The sequence below is a fragment of the Podarcis gaigeae genome, assembly GCF_964106915.1.
Source record: "Podarcis gaigeae genome assembly, chromosome: Z".
Classification (NCBI taxonomy): domain Eukaryota; kingdom Metazoa; phylum Chordata; class Lepidosauria; order Squamata; family Lacertidae; genus Podarcis; species Podarcis gaigeae.
Window position 1 is genome coordinate 15703494 of NC_139691.1, and position 17789 is coordinate 15721282.

General features: G+C 44.2%; 1 protein-coding gene and 1 long non-coding RNA gene across 2 annotated transcripts in view; one reads left to right on the forward strand and one right to left on the reverse strand.

The window, feature by feature from the left end:
• Positions 1-17789, reverse strand: part of LOC310836342 — a 121867-nt gene that overhangs the window by 84345 nt on the left and 19733 nt on the right. The gene's annotated exons all lie outside the window — the stretch shown is intronic.
• The window catches only part of FIBCD1 (fibrinogen C domain containing 1), a 77712-nt gene that overhangs the window by 49023 nt on the left and 10900 nt on the right, over positions 1-17789 (forward strand). Inside the window, exons 6-7 of the mRNA XM_083721414.1 lie at positions 14574-14670; positions 17605-17784. Of these exons, the coding sequence (XP_083577540.1) occupies positions 14574-14670; positions 17605-17784 (277 nt within the window). The remainder of the gene's footprint in view (positions 1-14573; positions 14671-17604; positions 17785-17789) is intronic.

Sequence of the window (17789 nt, forward strand, 5' to 3'; positions counted from 1 at the left end):
AATTGTAGAGTTGGAAGGCACTCTCAGGGTCATCTAGTCCAACCCCCTGCAATGCAGGAATCTCCACTAAAGCTTCCATGATAGGTGGCCACCCAACCTCTGTTCAAAAACCTCCAAGGAAGGAGAGTCCACAACCTCCCAAGGGAGACCATTCCACTCTTGAACAGCTCCAACTACCAGGAAGTTCTTCCTGATGTTTATTCAGAATCTCCTTTCTTGTAACTTGAAACCATTGGTTCGGGTTCTGGCCTTTGGAGCAGGAGAAAACAAGCTTTTTCCATCTTCCATGTGAAAGCCCTTTAGCTTAGATATTTGAAAATGACTGTCCTATCTCCGCTTCGTCTCCTCTAAACATACCCAACTCCCTCAACTGTTCCTCATAATGTTTGGTTTCCAGGCCACTGATCATCTTGAAAGTGACTCTGACTTAAGATCACATTCATGCCATACATTTAAAGCACTACGATACCACATTAAACAGCTTTATTTAAACCCATGCTGTTGTTTAAAACCACCATTTAAAAACTTGCCTCCTCTTTTGCTCCCCTGCCCACCAACTTCACGCAAATCCAGAATTGTGATGTGGCACTACAACTCCTCCAATGGGGGCTGCACGTTGGCAGCCTTACATTTTTATATCTGTAGGAAGACAAGTAGTACATAAGTGCCAATAAATAAGGCAGCAAGATGTTTGTGCAGAGTCAGCATGCTGGTGCTTTGTGAGAGGACTAAGGGAATCCCTCATCGGTCAGACTAGGCCAGGCCAAGCCAGGCCTCACCTCCATTTCTAAGAAGGTGAAACTGGAGAAAGTCAACATAAAAAAAATCCAAGTATACAAAGCTGACTTGATAATCCTGATAGTTGCAGTTATATAACCTGTAGGCCCTTTGTTACCCTAGAAAATGAGGACATGAGTTAGAAAAGACGGTTGCTTAGCTGTGAATGGCACCTTTCCAGAAAAGCAAATTACCCAGTGTCTCTTTAAGTCCATGGCTTAAAGAATCAGAGAGCTGTGTGAAGGAATGGATGATGGGGCCTAGGGAACACCAGCTTCAGCTGAGAGCAAGAATTAGGTCCTTATGGATGAGGGGAGAGGGCTGCAGTTTTGTGTCCAAAAGAGGGACAGTCCCTGTTGGTGACCAGCTGTATTGTTTGCCTGTCAGAGCTTCTCTCTGTGTTTAACAGTTACTTAAATACCAGAAATTCCTCTCTCTACTGGAGGGGGAAATTATGCATGTTCACATTTTGCCTGCAATTGTTGAACACCCTGATGCTCTTTTAAAAACAAAAAATGGTGAGAAACTGAACCCAGATCCTCAGGAACATGTAGCAAGAGCAATTCTGTGAGGGAAACGAAATGGGATCCTATGAGCAGATAGTGATTGGCGATGTAGTTCTTAAAAGCTTTAAAGCTATTTTCTTAATATATATTTTTTAAGGCGGGAAACCTGAGTTTCACTAAGGCAATTCTGTGAGGTAAATGAGGTGAGCCCAATTGAGCAGACATCAGTGTGTGAGGGAGGAATTGAAAGGTGGGTTTTGAAGGCTCTGGAGCTCTTCAAGAAAAACTAAAAAGGAAGGAAACTTACGCATGAGGATGTCAGTTTTTGTTTTTCTCGCTTTCTCATTTTCCCAACCGCCCTGCTGCCAAGTTTGGATTTTCCCCAAAACATAAATTTTTATGTACACACACAGCTAGCTAGCTAGCTAGCTAGCTATTTATTTATTTATTTATTTATTTATTTATTTAACATTCATTTATTTATATGTATATTTGTACATTTATTTATTTGTACCTTCATTTGAATCCACACACGTTACAATAAAATGCACTTGGGTGTGCTATATCCACGACTACACTCCACACATTTATGCACACTTTACCCTATTATATGCATTTTTGTACACAATATTTGGCCAGAGAAGTGTGTTGCAAAATTTAACTGTGGATGCTGATCAATAACTGTGTTTATTTGTTGTATTTCTGTCCCACATTCTTTTCCAAGGATCTCAAAGCGGCCTACATGGTTCTCCCCCCTCCTTATTTAATCCCCACAACAACCCTGTGAGGTAGGTTAGGTTGAGAGACTGGCCCGGGGTCACTCAAATGAGCTTCATTGGCCAAGTGGGGATTCAAACCTGGGTCCTAGGCCCTAATCTGCCACTTTAACCACTACATCACACTGGCTCACATATTGCAAATTAGGTTGGCGGATCTTTAAATTTGAACCAAATACAATTACTCCAGTAGCCCTGCTTGTGGAACTGCTCTGATAAATGTGTGGCTATTTTCTCTTTTTTAACCCATGCTTACTCCAGGACAGTCAAATCAATTTGTCTGAACCAGATCAGGATATAAACAGGTTGTGTCTCTCACACTGTGTCAACATGCTCCCCACTCCACAGTTTCTGAAAGCCTACTGGGAGCCAGGACATAGGTTAAATTGCTCATGCTGCTCTATAAATCCCTTTGGATGAGATCATATAATTTCTTCATCTACAGCTCAGGTTGCCAGCGAAGCCCATGACATGCTGAGGAAGGAGACTCACGCAGCTTCTTGAGGGCTTGCTGGTTTCCTCCTCTGACAAATAAACTGAGCACAAATTGGATGCAAGCACTGTATGGATTCAAAGAATGGCACAAGCCATATAAATCCACATTGCGCCATATGCAAAAAGGAGCACCTGAGATTCAATCTGTGTGACCACAGTAACTCAGGAGTAGAGCAGGTCCTGGGTTCAATCCCCAACATTGTATTGTATTTTAAATATTCTGTTGGGAGCCGCCCAGAGTGGCGGGTATACCCAGGTGGACAGGGTATAAATAAATGTATTATTATTATTATTATTATTATTATTATTATTATTATTATTAACATTTCCAGCTAGGGCTGTCCGAAACCCTGGAGAGCTGTGGCCAGTGAGTGCAGACAACAGCACTCCTGATGGACCTGTGTTCTTATTTAATTCAGCCTTTTATTCAGAACCATGAGGACTAGCATCTTACTTTATTTTTAGGGGACAGGTGGTAGCTTAGTAGTAAAGCATCTGCTTTACATGCAGAAGGTCCCAAGCTTAATCCCCAGTGGCATCTCCAGGTAGGCCAGGGGAAAGATTCATGTCTGCATTCCTGGTGAGTTGCTGCCAGTCCGCCCATACAGGACTGAGTTCATTGGTCTCACTCGGTATAAAGCAACTTCAGATGTTTTTAGACTTTCCCCTTCTGACAAAAGATATGATGCTAAAGAGGAATTGGTTTTCTGATGCACTTGTAATTAGCGAAGGCAGCCATTTCCCCCCTGCCACATGCTTTTTCAAATTAAATGACAATGTCTCCCAAGAAACCTTAAAATAACTCTCCTGTTGATGCTTCACTCTAAAGTAATTAGTACTTATTTCCAGCTGACTACTACACCGCTAACAACAGCAAAACAGTGTATTGCCCCAAAGTAGAAACATAAAGACCCTCTTGCCATATCTGATCAGTTAAGGAAAACCTGGCAAACCTGTCTTAATTATAAAACTTACATATTGTTACCGGCCACCCCAACCTCTACTGAGTGGCAGCAAGAGATTTCAAGGTTCTTGGAAATTAACCAGAGTTTGCATTTACTTGGGAAAAATCAGGCACAATGGAGACTGCAGTGTCTTAGAAATATGGTTTATTCACACATATTTACACCTGAGTTAGAGAGAGAGAGAGAGAGAGAGAGAGAGATCCCAAGAGGGGTTGTCCTTCCAAGCAGCGCAGCACTGGATTTAGAGGCACCTTAAGCCCCATCCCCGCGTCTCTCTGTTAGTGGCCTGCTCCAGCCCAGCCCTTTAGTTTGCTACCCTTCAGTCCCTGCATAGAGTTCTGCCCACTTCCTGCTCCTTCTTCCCAGAAACCCCTGCTCCCAGATCATCAGTTGTAAAAGGACACCCTCCCTTCCTGTGGTGACATCACCTCCCTTGTTACACTGGCAACTTCCTTCTGTGACTGGCAGAGCCTTCTGCCTGGTTGATGACTTCCATTGAGGGCTGACAGCTGGCTATCAGCGCCATCATTTCTTCCATGACCCACCCCCAGCAAGGCATTACCAAGCTGGCTTCATGAAGAAGTTTGCTGATGTTATTCCCAGCTCTTGCTAAATTCAGGAATTTATGATTTTACTCAGATTCTGCCACTCCACTGAATGTAGAGACTGTGGGGAGTCTGCCACACCCCCTCATAACAATACTGTATAATAAAAATGCAATACATAATAATCAAGAAAGCAAATTTATTAAGCCGTGTTGGGCCTTATTCTTACATTTCTGGAATGCCAGTGTAAATGATTATATATTTCCCCCCTTTAATTTATTCACAACACTATAGAATTTTTGTTGTTTGTTCTATTATCCCTTCAAGTGCTATTTTTCAAGAAAAAGAGGTGCGGGAACTCACTATGAACACCTCCCTTGTTCTCTTATAATGGCAGTATTGCCCACTTGAGAGATGCTGGAACAATTCTGGCGAGTTCTGGCTGGAAAAAAACCCCTGATCTCTTCCCCTCCTTATACACTTCCCTTTTTCTTTCCCCTTTATATTTCATTCTTTTTCTTCTTAGGAAACAAGAATGTTTCATATATAATAGTTTTGACAATGAATTGTAATAACATAACCTTAATAAAATCATTAAAATTAAATGGCAACCTCATCCCTGTTTCCCTCTCACTGCTATCTGGGTTGGAGAAAAACAGTTGAAGGAGAAAAGGATGGAGTCACTCATGAAAAGGTTAAGAAAGGCCACCTTTCTCCGTACCTTCTCACAGCTTCAAAAGTGCTCCAAGGACTGAAACAGCGACTTCTCAAAGGGCAGTGGGAGATGATAACTCCAATACTTATGTGCCTATTTAAAGCCAGCCCAGTCAGCAGGATCCTCTCAGCTTTGAGGAGAAAATAGTTTTAACATCAAGGCAACACGCTGGCAGCAAAATGCCTCAACAAGTCTGTCAGCATGCTAGACATGTCATGGCTAAATCCAGACCTTGAGCATCAGACGGACCGCGCAGGGCAAAGATGCGAAAGAGGGCCCAGATAAATGCATTTCAGGGCTTCAGACTTATGGTAGGACAAGCTGCAAATTATGCTCCATTTTGGTCTCGATGGCACTCAAGCCAAGGTCTGTTCCATCTCATTTGGTCCTGTTGTGAGCATTGTGTGTGAACTTCTTACATAAATTACACACTTTTGCAAAAACCCATCTCCTCTCCATCTTTTAGAACTCTGCTTGCCTTCTGCTGCATTGTTGCTTCCTAGTCTTCCTTGGTCATGGCAATATCAAATAGTTCATTGCCAAAATTGTTCCCACCTAGAATCATAAATATCCTATTTCAAATCCCTGCATTGGTTTGCTGTCCTCTTCCATATCCTGCAGAAACTCTTTGTCCACACCTTTGGAGCATTCCACAATAGCCGTCACTTATCCCATTGTTCTTCATCATCATCATCAAATTTATTTCCTGCCCTTCTCTGGCAGGGTCCCAGTGTGTTTGACCATAGAATCATAGAATTGTAGAGTTGGAAGAGATCCAAAGGAGAATCTAGTCCAACCTTTGCAATGCAGGGATCACAGCTAAAGAATCCTTGACAGATGACCATCCAATCTCTGTTTGGATACCTCCAATGAAGGAGAGCCACCAATGTCCAACAGCACTTACCGTCAGAAACTCCTTTGTAATGTTTAATCAGAATCTCCTTTCATGGGATTTTAATCCTTTGGTTCAGGTCCTCTGGAGCATCAGAAAACAAGCTTGCTCAGTTTTCCATGTGACAACCCTTCAGATCTTCTTTTCTCCATGCTAAACATACCCAGCTCCTTCAGCTTTTCCTCGTAAGGCTTGGTTCCCAGCCCCCTGATCATCTTGGTTGCCCTCCATTGCATATACTCCAGCTTGTCAACATCCTCCGCAATACCGGCACCATTTTCCTAGATGTAAAGCACTGGTTAAATGTGTGGCACTTGCTGTAACAACTTCATGGTGAGTACCAGCACCTTTTTGCTGCTGCATCATACAGTTGATTCATGTTAAACTTGTGGTCTACCAAGACCCTTAAATCCTTTTCACATGTACTGCTACTAAGCCAGGTGTCACCCATCTTATATTTGTGCAGCTGCTTCTTCCTGCCTAAGTGCAGAACCTTACATTTGTCCCTTTTGAAATTCATTTTTTTAGCTTCTTCATCTGAAGTCTTTAAACATAGGTTGGGTAGTCGTCTGTCAGGGATTATTTAGCTGTGATTCCTGCATTGCAGTGGGCTGGACTAGATGACCCTTGAGTCCTCCTTCCAACTCTGCAATTCTATGATTCTACATTATGCTCCTCAGATGATCAATTCCAATCCAGCTCTCTCAGTCCCAACATGGACTTTTGAGGATATTCAGAACCTCATGAGTGAAGGAGAGAGAATTTTCTTCTTGTACAAGAAATCAAGGTAGGCTTCTGACAGAACCTCTTACACATCACTAACATGTTAAGACAAACTTAGGTTTTGCTCCTTTGATCCTCTGAGTCAATTCTGTTTGACTGCACGGTCATGACACCCTTCCTTCCTTCCTTCCTTCCTTCCTTCCTTCCTTCTTTCCTTCCATCCTTCCTTCTTTTCTTTCTTTTTCAGAAGTGACACTAGTGTTTAACTAGTGGGTTGCAATATCCCCCCAGACATGGCCATTTATGTTTCCTGTTTTGGTTTTGACTTGTATTTTTACCCCAACTCTTGTTTCAATGATACTCTAAAAGCTCTAGTTACTGGTCAAAAAACTTACACAATTCACCTGCAGCTTGAAAGCCAAGTGAAAAGAGAAGGGGAGATGTGTTACAACAAAAAAATATGTACAGAACGTTCATGATTCTTTGAGGCTCTGAAATAGCTACTCGCCTGCAGCGAGTGAGAATTGCCCCCAGGCAGCAAAGCAGGGAAGAGAGTTACCGGTAGTTCTATTTACCTCATATGTTAAGCCCATCAGTACATTGAACTTGACAAACATTGGCATATGGACTGACTGGCTAATATTTGCTGGTGCAAAAGAGAGAGAAAATGAGAATTCCTGGATGCCAAGATCCAAGTTTGAGGCCCATACTCTTTGTTGAGAGAACCCCAGCAGAGTTTCAAAGTCTCAAAATATGTAGTAAAGGATGTAGTAAAGGATTGTTAAACTTTTAAAATATGCCCTTCCAAGTGAGGTGTTCACTGAGAGTTCCAGCACCTCTTTTTCTAGGATAATAGCACTGGATACAACCCAATTAATCTAGTAAGAAAAAGCAAGAACAGGCTTTTTCAAATGTTCCACAAAAAAGTTGCTGCATACCTGTTGCATAGAATCTAACAGTGAGAAAACCATCTTCTTTCACCTGAATCTGGAATGTCCCCAACATGTGCGCACTCAACTGTTTTGGCAGAATTGACACTACTAAGGGTGCCACATAATACCCATTCCACATCCGTTACAACTCAGTGAATTAGTGTGGCAGCACCTGCACTTTGGATCTTCCTGCCTATTGAGATCAAGCAGGTGCCTTCACTGTACACACCAGTTAAAAACATCCCTGTTTAGACAAGCCTAGCCAGATGCTTAGAATGTTGAGGTGATTTTCATCTGTTTTAGTATTTTAACTTTTGTATGGGTGTGATGTTTTTATTGATTTTTCTGTTTTATCTTTTGTAGAGCAGACTGAGGCTTTTTTATATTAAAAAAACCCATAAACCAAACAAGCAGTGTATAAATGTTATGAAATAAACAAATAAGTAACTTCTGGGGTGAGGATGTACAGTACCCAGATCAGCTTTCCGCAAAATTAAAAACAGAAGAACTTGGCTGCTGGATCAGAACAAAGGCCCGTATGTCATCCCAAACAGGTGTCCCAATTGTAAACCCGCAAGCAGGACCTGAGCACAAGAGCAATCTCCCCTGCTTAGGTTTCTAGCAACTTTTATTCAGAAGCATTACCACCTCCAGCCACAGAGGCAGAGCTACAGTCATCATGGCTATTAATCTTTGATAGCCATGTCTAATCCTCTTTTAAAGTCATCCAAGTTGGTGGCCATCGCTGCCTGCTATGGGAGCAAGTTCCATAGTGTACCAATGTGCTGTGTGGAAAAATTCTTTTCTTTTATCCTTCCTGAATCAGCTGTCCATAAATTCTAGTGCTGTGAGAGAGCCTGAAAAACGTTTCTCTCTCTCTCTCTCTACTTGCTGGGAGGATGCTGGGAGCTGAAGTGGTCCAGCAACATCTGGGGACTGAAGGCTGAAGGACACTGCTCTGTTTTGAAGGGCTGTGAAGGGCTGTAAAGTTAACAGACCCAAAGAGGGGATATCAGGAGGGGCCTTTGTGGTTGTCCATCAATGGTGAGCACCTGGAAGGCAGAGAGACCACCTGGTCACAGCCTTCTTCATTAGGGTGAAATGCAGTCTATTTCAATTATAGCAATTACGGTATGTCTAAATCTGGACCTATGCATATAAAAGAGCAGATGCACAGTATATGAATATACGTGCACCTCTTTTGCAGTGACGCATAAGTGACAGTCCTTTATTCCAGTGAAGTTAATGCAGTATCAAAGCAATACACTCTCGAGTGGTCCCTGGTTATTAAAACTGTTGCTGTCACCCTCTGGATGATTTGTGGGCAGTGTAGGGGGGGGGGCATTGAGGCCAATTGCTTGAATGCTCAAATGGACTGCAAGTACCTTCAGAAAGGTCACAACTGATCACTTCCGGGGCGGAGGGGAGAGGAAACCAACACATGTAAATTTTGGGGTTGAATCAGGAGAGAAGTAAGCCCTGTAGTCAGGATTCCTGTAGTCTGCCTACAATAAGTACAGTACTATTGCCAACCGCCTTGTGGCTTCAACCAGGTGCAACGCTAAACAAAAACAAGTTGCAGTGATCTTGGGTGCTTGCATCCTCCCACCGCCTGGCCCAGCTTGCAAGAATTTCAAAAGCTTTGTGTCCATTTTGTACCACTGACTGGTTGCTGTGATGCCTGAACATGGATAATCTGTGGTTAATCTTAATGATGGTTTGTATGAACAAGATGACTTCAAACTGTGGTTTACAAGGTTGTTGTTTTTTGACAAACCATAGTTAGGACTAACCACTGTTATGGTTAGTTTGGGATGGCATGCTAAAGTGTGTTCAATTTAAAACAGAAAATTCCGATCTCCTCTTTGTGGTCATGCCGGGGGTGGGCAGACGTGAACCTGTGTGTAAAGCCATCTTTTATGAAGAAAATGATATTGGAATCTGATACCCTAGTAGTATTCAGCCACCACTCCCCAGATTTACCCAGCACAGCCTGTCTCTGAACTGCCTAAGGAGCCATTGGTTTTTCAATCATAGCTTGGCAGCCTTACCAAACAACATCAATTTCTTTTCTGACCCTGGAACAGAACACTTGAGTATTGAGTTCTTGACCCTTGTCTTTGAAGCTATGAATGCTTTCCCTTTGTGATCCAGCAATAAAACTAAGTCCTCAGGGATACAGACCCAACCGCAACACCTTAGCTATTAGCAAAACGTCACAGCCCCTTTTCCTCCTGATGGTTGTGTTCATCTGCTTGGGACTCCGTGGCTGTGACCAGACATATTTGGTTCCTGTTAGACCTTCTTATATGACGTACTGATGGCAAAATTAAAAGGGATGGCAAATTCCCCTGATTTCAGATTCAGGTTTCTAGCCCACATGGCTACAGAGAAATCAGCTCTGGGGGAGGAAAAATAACAAGTCATATTGAGGGGCAAAGGAACTGTGGCTGTGGCGTTGTGCGCCACTTCGGGGTCCATGCATAGCTGTCTCTGCACCTCCACAAAGGGGGATAATCAGCAAAGAGGCATTTATCACCAAAGCTGTTCGGGCCACTAATCTCTCAAGGCATTTGTGTAATCAGGCCTTTACATGGACGGTTGCGGAGAGGAGAATGAGAGCGAGGGAGAGCTCTCTGCTAATGCAACTCAAGCCCCTCCAAACCCTCCTCCATCAGTGCCGTGGACAACTGGCCTACTTTGCAGCCTGAGGTCAAAGCAGCTTAATGAAGGAGCTTGCATTATCTCCTGCTCCCATAACCTTCCCTCCTTCCCCATGCCCCACTGATGTGGGAGCCAAGAAAAGCTCTCCATTAGCAATCAGCTTTGGGCCCCTTTCCAGCAAAAGTGTCCTTCAGCCGTCAAACTGTTCAGGCCCAAAGCCCCTTTCAAAGGGGCTTAGCGAAGGCAGCTTCTCAAGCGCTCAATGCAGGGATAAAAATTAAGGGTTCTAATTCTAGAAGGTAAGTACTGCTTGGATCAGAGGCGAGCCTGACGAGTGAGCATCATGTCACAGCCTACAAACTAGGGCTAGCAAAGTTGGTCGGAGCTGTGGCGGAGAATCTAATGGAGGGCTCGGCAATTCTTCCAGCCTCAAGGGCCATGTTTCCTTCTAAGCAGCCTTCTGGGGGCCACAGAAAAGGACTGCGCAGGCCACAAGCAAAAGTTGCTGGAACGAGTGTCAATTTACTTCCTGCAGTGCTCCTGATGCTCTCTGCACACTGTGCGACTGAACCCGTCATGCCCCCCTAAATCTGCCTCTTCTGGGGCTCTCTACATGCAAATGGTGCACTCTACCACTGAGCTATCTCCTTCCCCTAGCCACAATAAACAAGATTCTAGTCCTCATTGTTCTGAAAAATCACGCATCACATAGTTCAACTATGGAGCTTGCTCCTACAAGAGGCACTGATGGCCATCAACTTAGATGCTTTTAAAAGAGGGTTAGACATGATCATGGAGGGGAGGGCTGTTGATAGCTGTTAGCTATTATGGATATGTTCTGCCTCCATAGTTGGAGACAGCAAAGCTTTCTGAATACAAGTTGCTGGAAACTTAAGGAGGGGAGGGTGCTGCTTTTGTGATCGGATTCTGATTGTCAGTTTCCCATAGACATCTGGTTGGCCACTGTGAGGACAGGATGATGGACTAGATGGACCACTGGCCTGATCCTGCGAGGATCTTCTTATGTTCTTAAGTATTGATTGAATTAAGCAGGAACACATGAAGCTGTCTGCTACTGAGTCAGGCCATTCATCCATCAAGTTTAGCATAGTCCACACTGACTGGCAACAGCTTTCCAGGATTTCAGGAAAGGGACATTCCTAGCCCCATCTGAGGATGCAGAGGATGGACCCAGAGATCTTTTTGTACAAAGCATGTGCTCCCCCACTGAAGTACAGCCCTTGCAAAAGAAAAGAAAAATCCTGTTGTTGTTTTCCCCACCTTAAAAAAATAAATAAATCCATCCATGTTTTCCTGTTTGTCCAGGTTAGCACACAACCCCAGACTAAGACTGTGGGGAGCCCAGTTCCTGGCTGCCCCTTAACAATGTTCCATTGTGATGCAACAGAAACACATCAGGATTTTGAAGCATATGCTGGCCGCGGTGGTGCTCAGCCTCCAGATACTGCAATAATGTAATCATGGGCAGTTTATGCAGCATGAAATTGCCCGAATCTGTTCAGGAAGAATCATCCATAGCAAAAGGGTTTGGTGGTGGGGGATGTTTGTGCAGCTCATGGGAAGAAAACAGGAGAGGGAGGACATCAGTCAGAGATAATTCTTCCCCTCCCTCTCCACACACACTTCCACAGAACACTACAGTACAACTCCCTATCACCCAATGCAATTGACTGTAAATATTTCACACACTTGCAAAACTAACTACAGAAATGGTGGCGATCCCTGGCTTAGGTGGGTTTTTTGTTTTGTTTTGTTTTTAAATAGAGGCTTGGACAAATGTACAGAGAGTAAGCTGGTCAGAAGCTGTTTGCTTCTTGGTTTGGAAACTGAGTCCAGCACAGAATGCAGTAATGGGTGGAATGAGAATGAGTGAACCTCCCAACTTCCCTTGATGCCAGTTGGATTCCCCCACTGCTGGTTTTAAGCTAAAAAGCCTTGTACTGTTTGGGATCCCTATACCCAAAATACTGCCTTTCCACGTATTTATTTATTTGTTCCATAAAATTTATAACTGCTTGATTGTAAACAAAATAAAATGGGGGGGGGAGGAGGGGAGGAAATCTCAAAGCAGGTTAAGGAAAGGATAAAACAAGAAAGGAAAAGTAACAACCATAATACTTTCGAAGGGTGAGAATAACAATAGACTGAAAGTGGATTAAAACCCACATCAACTTTCTAAGCATCTGGACATCTTTGTCTAAACAAAAATGTTTTAGCCAGTGCTAAAAAAAAATACAATAAAGCCAGCTGCCTGATATGAATAGGCAAGGAGTTGCTGCCACACTACTAAAAAATGCAGGGTGGGTATTATGTGGCACCTGTAAGAGCGCCAGTTCTGCCGAATGAAATGGTCAAGTGGGCATAAAATGAGGTAAGACCATCTGCAGGTAAATTGGTCCCAAGTTGTTAAGGGCTTTGTATAATAATAACACACTGAACTTGGCCTGGTAGCAAAACAGCAGCCTGTGCAGATCTCTGAGCTCAGGTGTGATATGCTGACAATGTCTCAGTCCTGTCAGCAACCAGGCTGCAGCATTCTGCACTAACTCCATCTTTTGGATCAATGCAAGGGAAGCCCCACATAGTGCACATGGCAGTAATCCAGTCTTGAAGTAACACATATGAAGAAGAAGAGCTGCTGCCAGTCAGTGTAGACAGTTCTGAGATAAATGGACCATTGACCTGACTCTCGGTATAAGCAGCTTTCAATGTGCCTATGAAACTAGCTTAGTTTATGGAGGTAAAGTTCACGTCTGCCTGCTTTTACATCTGGCACCTGGAAGGTTGCCCATAATATGCGGCCCTCCAGCAGAAAAGGGTTCCCTGCCACTGTTAGAAATAATATCCCAGTTCCAACCCTCCAACCATTATTAGCCTGAGGGTAATGGTGGCATATTGGCATCACCAGTTGAAATAGGGTTACCATCACCAGAATGATGCTTTAAAGTAAATGGATGTGCCGTTGTACTTGTATGGGCAACTTTGAAAGGCCTTTTAGGTCATGGCTGAAAATCCAGTGATCTGAGAACTCAGCTGTTCTGAAAGTAAACTTTTCTTTTGGTGCCCTTCCAGTCAAAATGTGCCCCTGCTTCATTAAATCAGGGGATGGACGCTTAATTAATGGTGAGTAGCAGACACAGGAGGTATTTTCTTGATTCTCCCGCCAATAGATCAAAGTTTAATTAAGCAAGAAAAGTACCAAAAGGAGGACATTTCACTTGGCTAATTTGAGAACCACAGCAGAAGGGGGTATGGTGAACCGGTAAATGCACAGTTCGTTATTGCTTAATCTTTAATCAAAACTCTTGTTGCCCAGAAATGAAAACCAGCTTGAAATGTTCACATTCACCATTATATAGGGTTTGCCTATAAGACGCCGTGGTTCAAATGCAACACATCAGGGCTTCCCTATCACTTGGCACACCATTCACAAATAGCAGACCGTGGGCACCAGAAGGGAGGTCATGTACCCAACAGCAAGTTTAGCGAGTAATAAAACACTGAATCATAAGATAACACATGGCTAAGGGGAGATCTGCTGGCAATCCAAAATCAGAATACAATTCAGTAGTTCTTCATGCAGAGGATAGTTAAAAAATGGAACTCACTCACATAGGATGCAGTGGTGGCCACCAACTTGGATGGCTTTAAAAGAGGATTAGAAAAATGCATGGAGGAGAGGGCTGTGCTACTACCTGCAATGGCTATGCTTAATCTCCACGGGTTGCAGGCATGCTTCTGAAGACTAGATGCAGGAGACCCCAGGAGGGGAGAGGGCGCTTGTGCTCAATTCCTGCTTGCTTGTTTCCTACAGGCATCTGAGTGGCCATTGTGAGAAGAGTAGACTGGACTAGAAAGGCCACTGGACTAATCCAGGAGGGATCATCTTATATTCTTATGTCTGCTTTGCACATTACTTTAAAAACAACAACCCTACAACAGTGTTGGGAAACCTCAGTCCCAGGGACCAAGTGCATCCCTGGAGAGCTCTTGATACAACCCTTGGGACTCCGGTCAGGCTTTACCTCCTCCTCAGCCATTCCTTCTTTCTATAGGATCCATACTACCTATGCTTTGTATCCTTCTTGAGTGCTTTTGCCTGGCTGGAATGTGCCCTTGAACTCTGCTCATGCCCCTTGCCTCCCTCCCAGCCTGGCTTGCGGCCCCCAGGAGGTTGTCCAGGAGATAATGCGGCCCTTGGGCTGGAAGAAAGTTCCCTGGGTGATAGCCTAGAATGAGAAAATTAATAGCCGCCATATCTGTAACATAACATTTCTGGTTTCAGTGTCAACCTCCCTATTAATCCTGACAGGAAGCCTCTTCAGAGTCCCTTTCGCTGAACCACTCCAACATAATTAGCCAATTTAACGGGGTTTTTAGTTTGCATCTCGACTCTTTCATCTGATAAAGCGGCACCATCGCTCTTCAAACTGGACTGTGAATGGGGGAGGCAGAGACAAAGCTGACGGAGGCTCGCCCCCGCCTCCCCCCCAGTGAACACACACACACACACTTTCTCTCACTTGTTCTTATTAATCCTGCACTCATTTCTCCCACTACAGGTCTTCCAGCGGCGTGAGGATGGCTCCGTGAATTTCTTCCGTGGGTGGGAAGCTTACAGGGATGGATTTGGGAAACTGACTGGAGAACACTGGCTTGGTATGCGCATCTTGGTCTTTATTATCACAGCTTTGGGGAAGAGGCAGAGAGGTGGCTTTATTTATTTTTATCCCACCATTTGCAGCAAGTTGCTCAATGTGGTGCACATGATTCTCCTCCTCCTTTTCATCCTATCCTCACAACAACCCTGTAAGGTAGGTTATAGGCTGAGAGGCATTGACTGGCCCCACCCCTTGAGCTTCATGGCCAAGTGGGGGGATTTGAACCCAGGTCTCCCAGGTCCTAGTCCTCATTTAATCCCCACAATAACCCTGTGAGGTAGGTTAGGCAGAGAGGCAGTGACTGGCTCACCCAAGATGGTGGTCCTCATTGCCTCCTGTGGGAATGAGTTCCATAGTTTAACTATGCATAGAGAAGGACTTTATTTTATCTGTCCCAAACCTTCCATCATTCAGCTTCACTTGATACTCATGAGTTCCAGTGTTATGAGAAAGGAAGAAATGTCCACTCTCTCCAGGTCATGCATAATTTTGCAAACTTCTATTATGTTGCCTCCTACTGCTTTTTTCTCAAAACCAAAAAGTCCCAAATGCTCTAAGCACCTGTTCACTTTGGAATTTCCCTGTTATGCCAGCCTTGACCCATTCCTAGATAAGCTGCACACCAGCGAGCAGAAACCTCTGAATCAAAACTGTTGGGGTTTGCAAGGAAAGCTGCTGTTGGCTGTTGTGTCATGTTGTGGAGATGATTTCTACCCAAGGAGCCTGCAGCCTGCAAGTATAACTTAAACTACTGGTAATTAAAGAGAACACCAGATGCGATGGAGGAGAGGTTTGAAAAAGGGAGAGAAGGAGTCATCACTCACGGCGAATGACAACTTTCCCCAAATCACCTCTTAATTGAGAAATGATCAGCAGGACTCCTTCTCCCCACTCAGCACCCACCTCTGGAGAGGTGCTTTTGCAAGTCCTAATTGGTAGGCAGCAAAATCCCATCTCTCAGCCTCTGAAGGCCCACACTAGAAGCTGCATGAAACAGAGGCTGAGAAGGTTTGGACTGGGAAGTGGGACTAAATTGTGGATAAAGCACATGACACAACAGCCAACAGTAGCTTTTCTTGTTGTGTTGGCCTTAATATCCCATGGCCTCTCCCACCCCCACTTCCAGTTGGTGCATGACATGGAGGAATTGGGTAGTTTTTCTCCCTCTCTCATAACACTGGAACTTGTGGACATGCAATGAAGCTGAGTGTTGGGAGATTCAGGACAGATCAAAGAAAGGACTTCTTCACTTCCTCCCACTGGATGCAGTGATGACCACCAGCTCGTATGGATTTGAAAGAGGAGTGGACAAATTCATGGAGGAGAAGGCTATCAATAGCTACTCATCATAATGGCTATGTTCTGCCTCCACAGTCAGAGACAGTAATACCAGTTTCTGAATACCACTTGTTTGGGACCACAGGAGGGGAATGTGCTGCTCTTATGCTCGAATCCTGCTTGTGGGTTTCCCAATGGGGCACCTGGCTGTTTACTGTGAAAACAGGATGCTGGATTAGATGGGCCATTGGCCAGATCCAGCAGGGCTTTTCTTATGTTCGTACATCCTTAGAATCATGGTATTGTAGAGTTGGACGGGACCCCAAGCGTCACCTAGTCCAACCCCCTGCAATGCAGGAATCTTAGCTAAAGCATCCATGACAGGTGGACATCCAATCTCTGCTTAAAAACCTCCAATGAAGGAGAGTCCACCACTTTTTGAGGAAGTTGGTTCCACAGTCGGACAGCTCTTACCACCAGAAAGTTATTTCTGACGTTGTGTCAGAATCTCCGTACTTGTAACTTAAGGGTAACTACCCAGTGCAGAATCTTGAATCTCCAATATCTGCACACCACACATTTTAAAAGGAAAAGGTAAAGGACCACTGACAGTTAAGTCCAGTCACGGACAACTCTGGGTTTGAGGCATTCATCTCGCTCTATAGGCCGAGGGAGCCGGCGTTTGTCCGCATACAGTTTTTGCGGGGTCATGTGGCCAGCATGACTAAGCCACTTCTGACGAAACCAGAGCAGCACACAGAAACACCGTTTACCTTCCTGCCAGAGCTGTACCTATTGATCTACTTGCACTTTGACGTGCTTTTGACCTGCTAGGTTGGCAGTAGCAGGGACCGAGCAACAGGAGCTCACCCCGTCACGGGGATTCGAACCGCCAGCCTTCTGATTGGCAAGCCCTACGCTCAGTGGTTTAGACCACAGCGCCACCCGGGTCCAATCACACATTAAGGCAGGTCTGATTTTTAATATTTTTGTAGCCTTAAGAAAGCTGCTTTCTGAAAAGGCTGCACCTTCTAAGAAGAACATAGCAAATTATGTATTTCATAAAATGCATATACAGTGGTACCTCTGGATACGCACACCTCCGGCTGTGTATCCTTCAGGATGTGAACACAGCAAACCCGGAAGTACTTTTCCGGCTTTCACCACACGCGCATACGCAGAAGCAGTCCCTCCGGTTGTGGAAACCTCAGGATCTGACCAGAGCTCCGGAATGGATCCTGTCCGCAACCGGAGGTACCACTGTACTGCTTGATTGCAAAAAAAAACCCCAAAAACCAAAGATATCAAACTCTCAAAATGGTATACAAAGAAATAAAACAATGAAATTGCCAGTAAAAAAGTACAAAACAGCTATTTAAAAGTCTTCAAAATACAATTAAAATCAAGAAGTTTAAACTGAGATTAAAACATGTCAGCATTCTACATGTCTGAATAGGCTTGCTTAAACAAAAAAAAAAGTTTATAGCTGGTGTTGAAATGAGGTGCAGAGGCACCTGTCTGATGTCAATAGGCAGGGAGTTCCAAAGTTTGCATTTCCTCGTTTATAAAATGCAGTGTCTGACAAACAGTCATGTATGTATTTAAGGACACATCCATGTCCCACATATAAACTGATTTGAAACTCATTTAACAGGGTTGAAGAGGATCCATGCCTTGACCACGCAAGCCAACTACGAGCTGCGCATTGACCTAGAGGACTTTGATAATGGCACAGCTTATGCACATTATGGAACATTTTCGGTGGGTTTGTTCTCTGTCGACCCTGAGGAAGATGGCTATCCAGTTACTATTGCTGACTATTCTGGGACAGCAGGTAGG